General features: G+C 44.0%; 1 protein-coding gene across 1 annotated transcript in view; it reads left to right on the top strand.

Moving 5' to 3' along the window:
• Nucleotides 1–12116, top strand: part of LOC103360983 (receptor tyrosine-protein kinase erbB-4-like) — a 357047-nt gene that overhangs the window by 248546 nt on the left and 96385 nt on the right. The window contains exons 13-14 of the mRNA XM_008286939.1: nt 3324–3459; nt 8716–8809. Of these exons, the coding sequence (XP_008285161.1) occupies nt 3324–3459; nt 8716–8809 (230 nt within the window). The remainder of the gene's footprint in view (nt 1–3323; nt 3460–8715; nt 8810–12116) is intronic.

Raw genomic sequence — 12116 nt, 5'->3', positions numbered from 1 at the left:
TTCGGCGGCTGCTTTGCTTTCAGTGATGCCTTTGATGCATCAGAGAGAGAGGTGCAGGAAACTCCAGGCAACAGTTGAGTTCCAGCTACACCTCTCCAATGTTCAGGTTTCTTTCTTTCTCTCCCTCTATAATTTCATAATGTCGTCACAGCCCGGCTTTGTTGTCTCCCTTGGAACCTAACGAGACACCTGTCAGGGCTTTCATTTTCAGAAACATCTAATGTTGGTATGTTTTTGATCTTGCTGTGTAGTTAAAAAGCTATGCAACCTCTGCTCCTTTCTTGTTGTTTATGTCTCTTTTTTTTCTTTTCGGCACCCATCTTTCTCCCCTCTCCTCATTTCTCTCTGCCCGTTCGGCTCACCTATTGTGCTGGAAGCCCAACAGAGGAGGTTCTGTCTCTTGTTAAAGGCAGAGCTTTCATCCTCTGCCCTCCAAAGGGAACGCTTGATTTTCTGTTTTCTCCGTTGCATCTGCATCGTTCTGTCTGAATTTTTAAGCATTCTGATCATTGCCATGGACGATGCCGAGGCATAGCCCTTGGCTTACATGTGGTCAGGACGGCGGAAACAGCAGGGGCCTTTTAAAACCACGGTCATAGCTGAGGAGACGAGAAGAGAAGAGAAGAGAAGAGAAGAGAAGAGAAGAGAAGAGAAGAGAAGAGGAGAATCTGTTTCATCCAACACAAGGGGGGAAAAAATCGTTTTAGATGCTGATAAAAGTTCCCAGTGTATCTGTAGTGCTGTCACCGTGTTGCTTCAACACTTTCCTTTCTCCTTTTTTTTTTTTTTTTCCTGTAATGCTCTCAAATGTACCAACCTTTGTAGAACCAAGTGCTACAGGGGGACAAAAGATAGAGAGAGATTGGAGATTCAGGCCATTACAGAGCAGATGAGTCAGTTGGTAGTGTATGAAAAACAGCGAGGCAGAAACAGAGAGAACAGAATACAGATTGTTCACCAGCAACGGGATGAAAGAAAGGGGCAGCTTCCTTTTATGGCTAAATGCGATGGAAAATAAATCAAACCTACATTTTTCATGCTCGTATCGTTGTAAATCAAAGGTGGGTTATATTGCGCCTTTACAGCCAAACAGCCAGAAACACTTGTTTGCAGCCTGTGAGTTGCATCGCAGGAGTTTTTGTGTTGAAAGCAGGTAGCCGACCTTTTTGTTGAGATAGTATCATTATGTTATCAATAAATTCGTACACCAATCAACCACAACATCACCTGACACTGTCTTGTGCCACCTAAACCAGTACCTGGTCCAGAACCTCGGTGGGTGTCCAGCACTGGAATGTTGGCTCCAGATGCTCTAGCATGTGCCATGGTGATGCATAGACGCAGCGCCCCCTTCAGGAAACAACGAAAGTGAACATTTTGAGTGTCTTGTCCATCCCATTCTGCAAAACTTGCAGCCAGGAGACTTTGCTGAATGTCAGGACAGTCAACGGCACTAAAATTGCAGCGATCAGTTGTGATGTGGACAAACTACACCAACATTGAGTCTGATCTGAGACGATGCCAGCAGTTACCCGAGAGAGGAGGAAGCACAAATGGTACGAACGTAAACAAAGGAGGAGGAAGAGAGCCGGGATCCATGCTAGGCTAAAGGCTAACCCAGGGGTGTCCAATCCTGGTCTTCGAGGGCCACAGTCCTGCATGTTTTAGATGTTTCCCTCTTCCAACACACCTGATTCAAATGATCAGCTCATCATGGAGCTCTGTAGAAGCCTGATAACGATGCTGATCATTTGAATCTGGTGTGTTGGAAGAAGGAAACATCTAAAACATGCAGGACTGTGGCCCTCGAAGACCAGGATTGGACACCCCTGGGCTAACCCCTCCAGACCAGCAGGACCGTCCTCCTGCTCTCCAATGTCCGCTCCCTCCACAACAAGCTGGACGTTTGCTGGAAGAAACCCTCAGAGAGTGGAAAGACTGCTGAGTGTCTGCTTTAACAGAAACATGGCTCCATGACAGCATCCCAGACGGACAGACAGCTCTGGGCAGCATCTGCAGCTTCACCATCGTGTGTGTCTTTGTGTCCCTGAAGACCTACCAGGACCTGAAGAGGTTCTCCAGTGATGGACGCAGCGCCCCCTTCAGGAGACAGCGACAGCGACCGTTTAGTGTCTTATCCCAGATGTTCATTCTGCAAAACTCTGCAAATGATCCTGAAGAAACGCTCTCTCATCTTACCTGCACTACTGTGTATGTACAGTAACATGACTATAAACCTGATTTGATTTGATTTGATTTAGTAGCTCTGGGTTGTGGACTGGAGCCTTCATGGATCAGTTTCAACACATCCCGCAGATACTTAATCAGATCTAAGGAGTTTGGAGGTCGGGTGCCAGGGTGGCGGGGCGCATTGTCCTGCTGTTGCCACTTGGTGGGGAGTGCTTGGTCCATCAAAGTCCATATAAAGACCAGGACCTGAGGAAGCAGAGCATTTCATTGTAATAAGACAATCAGTGTTATTCATTTCATGTGATTGCTTTTTAATACCAAGAATTATAAGCGAACTCTATTTTTAAATTATCCTTCAAATTAATACAGACGATGAAGTTTCAGCTCGGTTTTCTTACTTTTCTTCCCCTTTGTGTGAAATCAACAAGTCCGTGTGGCATCTGCAGGTGTTTTCTGGGTCTCGCTGGTAATTTGTCATCGTTTGCTCAGCATTTTTATAATGAAGCAGCTCAACTCCCTCCTTTGCTAAGTGTACAGTAAAACCTACCGAACAGCTACACAGAGACAGAACATACAGTATATACACTCCTACTGCACAGCCCTCCCAGTCATCATCTAGTGGATTAATTAATCTAATGTTTTAAAATAAGATGCTTGGGGTGGTTTTTTTTTTTGTTTTTGTTTTTTTCGTGGGAGGTCGTTTTTCAGTTCATCCAGGAGGCTAATTATTCTGCGACTGTTCAGTGAATATTGTTTGACAATTTCTTGTTTACTCGGTACATCTTTCAGCCGCACACCTATTCCTCTGTCTTGCTGCAATTACTCCTGCTATTGTTTGGGAAAGCTGTCCCCCACAAAAAACAAAAAAAAAACATTGCTTTTATAGGCCACCACAAATGAACAGCTGCTCTGTGGAGGCGGAGAAATTTAATGCAAAAAAAAAAAAAGCCCTCACAAATTTGCATGTGCCTTCGTAGATCTGGGCTTTCATAAATAATGGGATTATTTTGGCTAATTTTATACCCAGCTAATTTGGGGAGTGGAATTTAGGGTTTATTCCCCACGTCTGCAGCAACGACTGCTTTCTATATGACATACAAATCATTTGCTGTCTTTTCTTTGTGTGCGTTGAGCAGCCAAGGAGCGCATGGTGTGCGACCCCCTGTGCTCAGACGCTGGCTGTTGGGGTCCCGGCCCGGACCAGTGCCTGTCGTGCCGATTCTTCAGTCGCGGTCGGACCTGTGTGGATACCTGCAACCTTTACGAAGGGTGAGTTTGCACAGACACAGGCAGACGCAGCCCACCGACACAGTGGTGATGTGACAGATGGATAAATAGCAGATGGATAAATGGATGTATGGTTTCAGGCTGGGTAACGCTCTCGCTACTACACCGACTGAGGGAGACGGCAGATGGGGGGGATTGATTAAAAGAAAAATAAAAAAAATAAAAAGTCTGTTGTGCTCTAGTGTTCTCTCTACAATTCACCTTTGATAACTGCTAACTTTTCTTCATGCATGCGCCGTAATACTGAGGCAGCATAATATTGGCAGGCAGGCGGGAAAAAAACAAAATTGCTCAGCTTTTTTTTGTTATAACGAGTAACTTTTCTCAATCTCACCGTGATTACAACTCAGGCTGGACCCACAATGGAGAGAGATCACAGTAGAAACAGATCAATGTTTCTGTTCAAGGAGAGCGAGGTGGATAATGTGACTGCTACAGCGTTTGTATCCAAACCGCACCTTCGCCCCCTTTTTTTTTTTGCGCATTAAACCCGCGTCTGTAGGTAAACCAGGAGAAACGCAGATATTAGCGAAGACAAAATGAAAATGGCTTTTCTCTCATTCCTGCCATCGCCTTATTGTATCTGCCAGATGAATCACTACAGATCTGGAGGGCGCCGACACACATACACAGAAATACAGGAGCACATGGAGCAGATATTGCTTTTGTCATCCCGGTATCAATCAGCATCGCTGCCGGTTCTGTCCGTGCGTATCATTTGTTTAGTGATGATTATGTTAATTTTGTTCGCTGCTGCATGTTCAGGAGGGTCACTGAGAGAAGCTGTACAAACCTCCCAGAAACTACTGCATGAACATCCAAACGGACTCAACAGAAGTACCAACCCCAGAGGTTGTGGCTTGTCAGAAGTGACAGTTTTCCATTTTATTGTTGGCGTGTGGTTGAGCTTTCAGATCTATAGATTCAGAGCCAACAAGACCTTCAGTGAAGTTGTCCTCCACTGTGCATGGGCTTTTAAGTTAGAAAACTCGCCTTTTTAGGTTTGCTGCATCAGAAAGCTTTCATTTCTAAAAAAAAAAAAATCACCGCCTTCCCTCCTCCCAGTCCCTCAGCAGCGTCACGTATGGTCAGCCACACAGACCTTGGAGATGTACAGTTGAAAAAAAAAAAAGTTTGTCAAGTCTCTATGGTAACCAACAAGAGGCTTTTTGAAGCGGTGGACGTGGCCGGAGCATATACCCGTACTCCCCCAGCAACCAGCGGAGTAAGAGAAAATATAGCACTCTGTCAATGCCAAACGGAAATGAAATTCACCTCGGCTTCATGTACGCAATCAAAAATGCACTCCTCAACCAGGAGAGGAGAAAGTTAAATTTTCTTCAGTGCCATCCGAGGCGCTTTCTGATTGTTTCGGTTCGCCGCCCGCAGAGGAAACCGCGAGTTTGGCCGAAAACATGAACGATATTTAATGTTTTAGCTTTTCCAAACCGTATAAAGTACCTCGCTATTTGACTTGTAAGTTGCAATTCTCGTTTTCACAGAAGGTGTAGATTCTTCATTCGGAGTGTGTAGTCCATCATGAAAATGGTTTGTTTCCTCCTGCAACGGGAAGCTGTTCAGCACGGGTCAACCGAGGTTAACTTGTAGTAATCGTGCTAAAGTGAACAACGGCAGTAACGTCCGATTATGCTGCTGAATATGCAACGGCCCTCGAAATCACTAATGAGCTCAATATGACGCAAACCACAGAGAAGCTATTCTGTCATTTACATGCAATTCATCAACACACACAGCTTTTGACCACTTTTTAAATATATTTATATAAAAAAATACCTTGACATTTAATTGCAAGTAGAGTTTGTCTCGTCTTGTTCAGCTCTGACTAGGATGGGTTGACCTAAAATAATAATAATAATAATATTAATCTATCATCAGAAGACCTGCTGCACCACCTGCTCATCAAAAGTTTTTAAGAATAACCCGAGGCTCTTTGTTACGGTTTTCAAGTTTAACAATAATTTTTTTTTTTCCCCCCCTGTTTACTGGGGATGATATTAAGAGCCAGGGGGGTGAAAAGAACAATTTAAGAAGTGGCGGTAACTCTCGGTGTAAAAGGCACCCCTGCAGAGTGTCGTAACAATAGGGGTCCCTCGACTTTAAAAGGAAATATAGCTTGATGCTATCTACCTCCCGGAGAAAAGGTGATAAGACGCGCTCCCTCGGGGGACTTGCGTTAATGACATTTTAGATTTATTCCCTCTCAGAACTTGTGGAAAAGATGCTTTTAAGTTCAGAGTCCCAGTTTGACCGTATAAAAAAAAAAATAGTGGGCGGCGGCGTTGGAGAGGAGTGAGGAGGACCAGGAGGTGCTGTTAGGGCAGGGGGGCTAGGCGTGTCACTGCGTGTCACAGTCACTGCTTGCGCACGGGGCCACGCCCTGCCTACCTGTCCACCTGCACGTCAGCACCCACACCGTCAGCGGCACCACCAAACACAAAGAGTCAGCCGTGACCCTTCGCCGTCTTATTCACGGAAGAACCATCCTGGAAATAGTCTATTAATGCTTTTATTTGGCCCACATTTTTATTTCAGATGCGGCCGTGATGTCTCAATGACGTTTTTATTTATTATTATTATTATTATTATTGTGTATCACTCACTGCGAATGTGTTGCTTTATCTTTGTCCTACAGCAAACAGAAAACACAGGAACGCGACAGAACATCACACGACAGCCTATAGAGTGTCAGTGATATCCCCCAGCTATGCACTGCAGCCTCTTTTATTTTTTTATTTTTTTATTTCAACCAGCACACACTCAGACAAAGACTTACCTTCCTTGCCACCTGGAAGGTTTTATGAAGGCCAGATGAAGCATAATTAATACTAATTTGATTTCGTTCCCACTGGGACGGCAACGGGGTTTTTATTTTTTTCTTTCTCCACTGCTGAGAACACTGTTTTTCTCCTCACTGACCAAAAGAGAAGTACGCAAAATTTACTCTCCCCTCTCCTCTAGTGACAAAGGCAAAGTGCCAACTCAGTCGCAGTGTGGTCAAATTTAATGACTTTTCGAGGCCACTCCGGTGTTCTGCTATTATAAGGGGATTGCAGAAATTGAATAACAAGGCACTTAATTTAATTGATTTTTGAAAGCACCAGGACCTCGCAGGTACTGCACCTTTCAACTGCGTCGACCCCCTGAGTGATGGTATCAGTTGCTACGGTTAGCTAATTAGCTACGATGGTGTTGGGAGTAACAGGAGCACGCGTGCATGTGTGTGTTTGTGTGTCGTGTACACTGCTCATGCTACAGCTGCATCCACTGACCTTTAGTTATCCACCACCAATGATAACTCGTCTCTCAAGCTCTCCAGCTGCCGTGTTTCCTCTGGATTGATTCAGACGCTATTGACTGAAAGGGATCATTCACAAAACTTGATGAAAAAGATTCTGGGGAATAAAATGTGAGGTTGACATTGAGGCTTGATTGGTATTTAGCAGGAGCTCAGCAGATCGTTACCCGTTTGTTTGTTTTGGATTTTTTTTTGCAGTTGTGCATGATATCAAAACTGGACTGTTTACATTTAGTCGATACCGTTTCTTTTGAATGTGAGAATATTCGACATGGAGAATGATCAGAGACCCCAAATCAAAAAAAAAAAAAAAAATAGTGGTGACTTTCTAACTGTTTGACCTTGTTCACATGTTTATGTTCAAAAGAAGACATACCATAAGCCAAATAAACAGTCAGCTCCATAAATGAGCATTTCCAGCTTCAGCACCAAACACATGGATTCAGACCTTCATACAAAATAAACTTGAAGATGGGAAGATGCTGCATGGTGACTCGGTGGTTAGCACTGTTGCCTCGCAGCTAGAAGGTCGCTGGTTCGCGTCCCGGTGGGGACACCCGGGATCTTTCTGCGTGGAGTCTCCATGTTCTGGATGGATTCTCTCCGGGTTCTCCAGCTTCCTCCCACAGTCCAGAAACATGTTGAGGTTAATTGGTGATTCTAAATTGTCCGGAGGTGTGAATGTGAGTGTGCTTGGTTGTCTGTCTCTAAGTGTAGCCCTGTGATAGACTGGTGACCTGTCCAGGTGTCCCCTGCCTTCACCCTGAGTCAGCTGGGATGGACTCCAGCCCTCCATGACCCTAGTGAGGATGAAGCGGTGTATAGATGATAGATGGATGGATCTGGAACATTTAAGTGTGAGAAATGTGCAAAAATAGAAGAAGTCATATGTCACCTCCATTTTCAGATTTGGTATAAAATAACAATAAAACCACCAAATTCATGTTCTGTATGTCCCATATGTAATTCCAAAACAGCTCTAACTCATTGGGCCTTTGACATAGGATCTCTTTGGGAAGGGAAGTGCATCCTTTGGGTCCTGTGTGCTATGGGATGGGGCCTAATGGATAATGGGATGGACGGATGGATGGATGGATGGATGGATGGATGGATGGATGGATGGATGGATGGATGGATGGATGGTGGGAAGTTCTGTATCATTATTTCTCTTTAGCATTGGTTGATGCCATTAGCATATGTTGCTAAAATTGCTATTGTGTAGCATGGAGTCGAAGGTGAGCTGGTGTGCTTGAGTTGCAGCGAGCAGGATAAGAGGGTGGTTGGAGAAAGAGGCAGGGATTTCCCACATTCTAGAGGAAGCAACAGTATAGACTTACATCTACACTGTTGTATGAAAAATAGGTATATGTTTAAGAGAAAACCGTCTAAATGCATAACTTTGATGCACAGAAATGAGTTTTGTGAGATTCTATAAATGACCGGGAGGGACTTTAATAACTATTTACATTGTGCTGTGTAACATTTTAATCACATCTTTCGGTGACACGGAGACATTTCTCTTAGATTTCTAGCCGCTGACTAAAACCTGTCAGCAGGATAATAGATAGGAAAGGATTATTTGAGAGTCTCTTTGCTTCACAAGGACACATCGGTTTGGTTGAAAATACATATTTTTCACATTATTGCTGAGGTTAGCGCAGATTTATATTAAATAAAAGTGCCGTATGATTCCGTCAAATGGAATAGAGGTTACTGCACACTTGTCGCTCAGCTTTTCCGGCTCCCTTCGTACCTGCTGCTAAAGCAGAGTGGCATATTTTATTAAAAGGGATAACTGAGTAGGAAGCTATACCGTGCCTCTGTTTAACAAACTGTTCACAAATAATGCTTTGTTCCCTTTCTCGTCTCTTTTTATTTCCCACCCATCACACTTTCCCCCGTCTTTAATCTGTCGCTCTCAGGGAGATTCGAGAGTACGCCAACGGGTCGGTGTGCGTGGAGTGCGACGCCCAGTGTGAACGCGCCGACGACGACTCTTTGACCTGCCACGGCCCGGTAAGCCTGAGGAAGCATTCGTATCACAGAGAGAAGAGGACTGTTTGTGTACATTTGCTGTTATCTAATCGTGAATGAGGAATCTCACGCAGTGTAAACAGCATTACAACACAATACGTGTCCCATCACTGGAAGATAAACCGCACTTCCATTCGTCTTAAAGCCAGACAGTGAAAAGCAAGAAACACTGGTTTGAGCTTATATTATCTAGTCTGTCGTAAAGTAATAATCAGTAGAAGATTTTTGTTGTAATCATCCCAGATCCCTCCCTGGTGTCTAAGTTAAACTATGGTCCTTGTTTTGTGCAGAAGCGTATTCAGAGTTTTATCAGCGGCTGATATGCATCTTTAGCCATCTGAGTTAGAAAAAAACAAACATGTTTTCCAGCCTTTCTAGTGTCAAATTCCCTCTTCTTGTTACTATCAGCTCAGGGGAAACGCTGTCCAGGGGAAAAACAGCAACTAAAATGACTAACTTTGGAAGATTTATACTTCCTGACTAACTCAGACTCAGCAGCGTAAGATAAACACATTTCGTCCCCTGTGCTCATACCTGAAATTTAAAAGAACTCAGATCAAATCCAGTAAAAAAATACCTTTAATACAATTATACTTAAAGGCTGATCCTTTCCCTTAATGTCAACAAATCCCATTACAGGAACCATTCAGACTGAGACCAACGATAAATTGATTCGACGAGAGTAAAAGCAGAATCACCGGTGAAGGGTCAAACGTGTTGCGGCGCCCTCATAGAAAACGAACCGAGGCTGGAGCATCGCTTTGCTCACCGCACGCCGAAGAATAACTGGGACGCTCCCTGTGGTCGTCTCAGACTGTGATTAATTATTAGTATTAGCAGTCAAAGTGTGCCGTTCAGCTCGTCTATTGATTATATCTCCCGCTGTGACCTAAAGATAAAACTCATCGTTTTAGCCAAGATTAGCATTATTTTTCCTCTGCTGTGCTGAACATGTGCATCATTTGTGGTTCCGTTTTTATTTATTATTTGTGAACAATCACATTCTGCTCTATGTAGTTTCCTTCTTTTTTGTTTTCTACATGCATTTATTCCCTCAACAAACTTTTGCAGAGAAGCATAGCAGCATGCTAGAATATTGTTTGGTAGCAGCTGTACATAAAAAAATATCATTTAAAAGAAAAAGAAAAAAAAAAACAAGAAATCCCTGACCTTCATTTCTGTCTGCCTCATGTGAACACTACACCCACAGCCACATGAGGCCCCTGACCCTGCGCTTTCTCTTAAAATCTTATCTTGCTGTTTGATAGAGAGGGATGATTTGCGACAGATGCGAGCCAGAGGGGCCATGTGCTGTCTTTTGTGTCCCATCACACCCTGTCAGATAGTTTTCCCAATATAGTTTGGAAGCGTGCAACTTTTTTTTTTTTTTTTTTTTCCCCTCTCTCAAAAACCCACCGTCATGTGTTTTTGTGTGAGCGCGCACATACAAGCAATGTGAAGATAAAGACCCAAAGTGAGAGTGTTGGGTTTAATGGAGTTGTCGAATTCGTTGCTTTGATTGATACCTGACAGTAATGCACCTTCTGGGACAGGAAGTGATTGGAAGTTGGAACTTGACTTGTCGCTTGCTTCAAACATTTTGAGAAATGAAGGGATTAAACAATAAGAATGAGCAAAAAAAGCAGCCCCACATTAGCTGGTTAGTTTGGGCAAATACAACATTTGCATCCTAATTGTCCTTCTTTTCTCTATATAGAGTTTATTATATGGAGATTACTTGGAAAGCCTTGAGGTTTATGTCAGGTTATATTCTATAACCTCGCTTCCTTTTTTCCCTGTAATTTCCATCTGCAAGCGTTCCACATTCTGATGCAACATGTCGGCCCGTGGAAGTCTATGCCGTTTGCGTGCACGTGTGTGCGCGCGTGTGCAAATGCGACTTGTCAAACCGTGTCGAATGGAAATGTCCCAGAGTAACCTGTCGGACCTCGTGTAGACGTCACATGTGCAGCACCGGCACACAAATGGATTACAGCAATCATGTTATAGCCACAGAGCCCATAGCAATTACATTACAGCTTACACACAGCGATTTGATAGGCCTAATGCCCTCTGTGAGGAGAGATCAAAGATACGACAATATGCACGGGTACAGGGGATGCTGTGGACATAATAGGGCTTGATGGTAAGTCCAGAGTAGCTGCTGTTGTTGATCAATGATGTAAACACACTTGAGTTGTTCATATCAGCTATAGAAAGCCCAGCTATTGCTGCGTCTTCACTGAGAGAGTGCTTACACTTTACTCCCAGCAGGCACTGGAAAGTTAAGCTCAGGTACAAAGCAAAACCTTGTGATTTATTTATTTTATTTATTTTTTAAATCACCCTGTTCCCTGGTCATTCACATAAACATTTATGTCAGCGCACTTTGTCGCAATATTTTTCGAAGCTCTGACACCGGTAAGATTAGGGGTCATTTCTCCTGGAATCCCAGCGCGAAGAAGAAAAAGAAATAGTCATTTACACACACACATACAGCCAAAAGCATGACACACAAAAACTGTGGTGTTAAGCGCACGGGCAGACCAATTTAAATTTACAGCAGGATGCTTTGGTCGGTGCTTTGGTTGCCCTAATACCCTGCTGGACCAAACACTGTTTGCTCGTTCTGTCACATAATTTAGCTTGCTGATGTGATGGGACTATTGTGTACGCACACACACATGTGCGTGCGCGCACACACACACATCAATAGCCACGGGTGGGAAGACACTCATAAAAGCAAAGTGCCAGGCTCAACGCTAAAGCCAGAGAGAGCAGCGAGACTTTCAATTTGCATAATTACACCAGAGTGAGTGCATGTTAACGCGCACACACACACGAGGTATAAAGAGCACACGCAGAGGCATTAGTGTATAGGCACTCACACACACTGGCGCTCGCAGGCCCCTACTAAACACTACTTCAGGTTCTGTATGAACGAGCACTCACACACACTCCTCCACTTACCAAAGCACAGTTATCTGCCATCATCTTTCTATCTCGGTGGCACCTTGTTCAGAGAGGATGATGTGTGTGTGTAGGTGTGTGTGTGTGTGTGTGTGTGTGTGTGTGTGTGTGTGTGTGTGCGCTCCCCTCTCGCCTGCATTCGTCACGTTTACAGTGTGTGTTAATGTATCTGGTAATTATGATGTGGCATCTGATGTGACCCAAAGGTGTGGTTGTTGATTTGATTCCCCCTCGCTGTGTTTAGCCACAGAGATGTTCTCCAGGCCCCGCCGACGTTACGAGGCCTGTCTGGGAAGAGCTCTTCGCCGCTTTTTTTTTT

Source organism: Stegastes partitus, unplaced genomic scaffold, assembly GCF_000690725.1.
Source record: "Stegastes partitus isolate 25-593 unplaced genomic scaffold, Stegastes_partitus-1.0.2 Scaffold477, whole genome shotgun sequence".
Classification (NCBI taxonomy): Eukaryota; Metazoa; Chordata; class Actinopteri; family Pomacentridae; genus Stegastes; species Stegastes partitus.
Note: the sequence above shows the minus strand (reverse complement) of the source record. Positions and strands in the feature narration are given on the sequence as shown.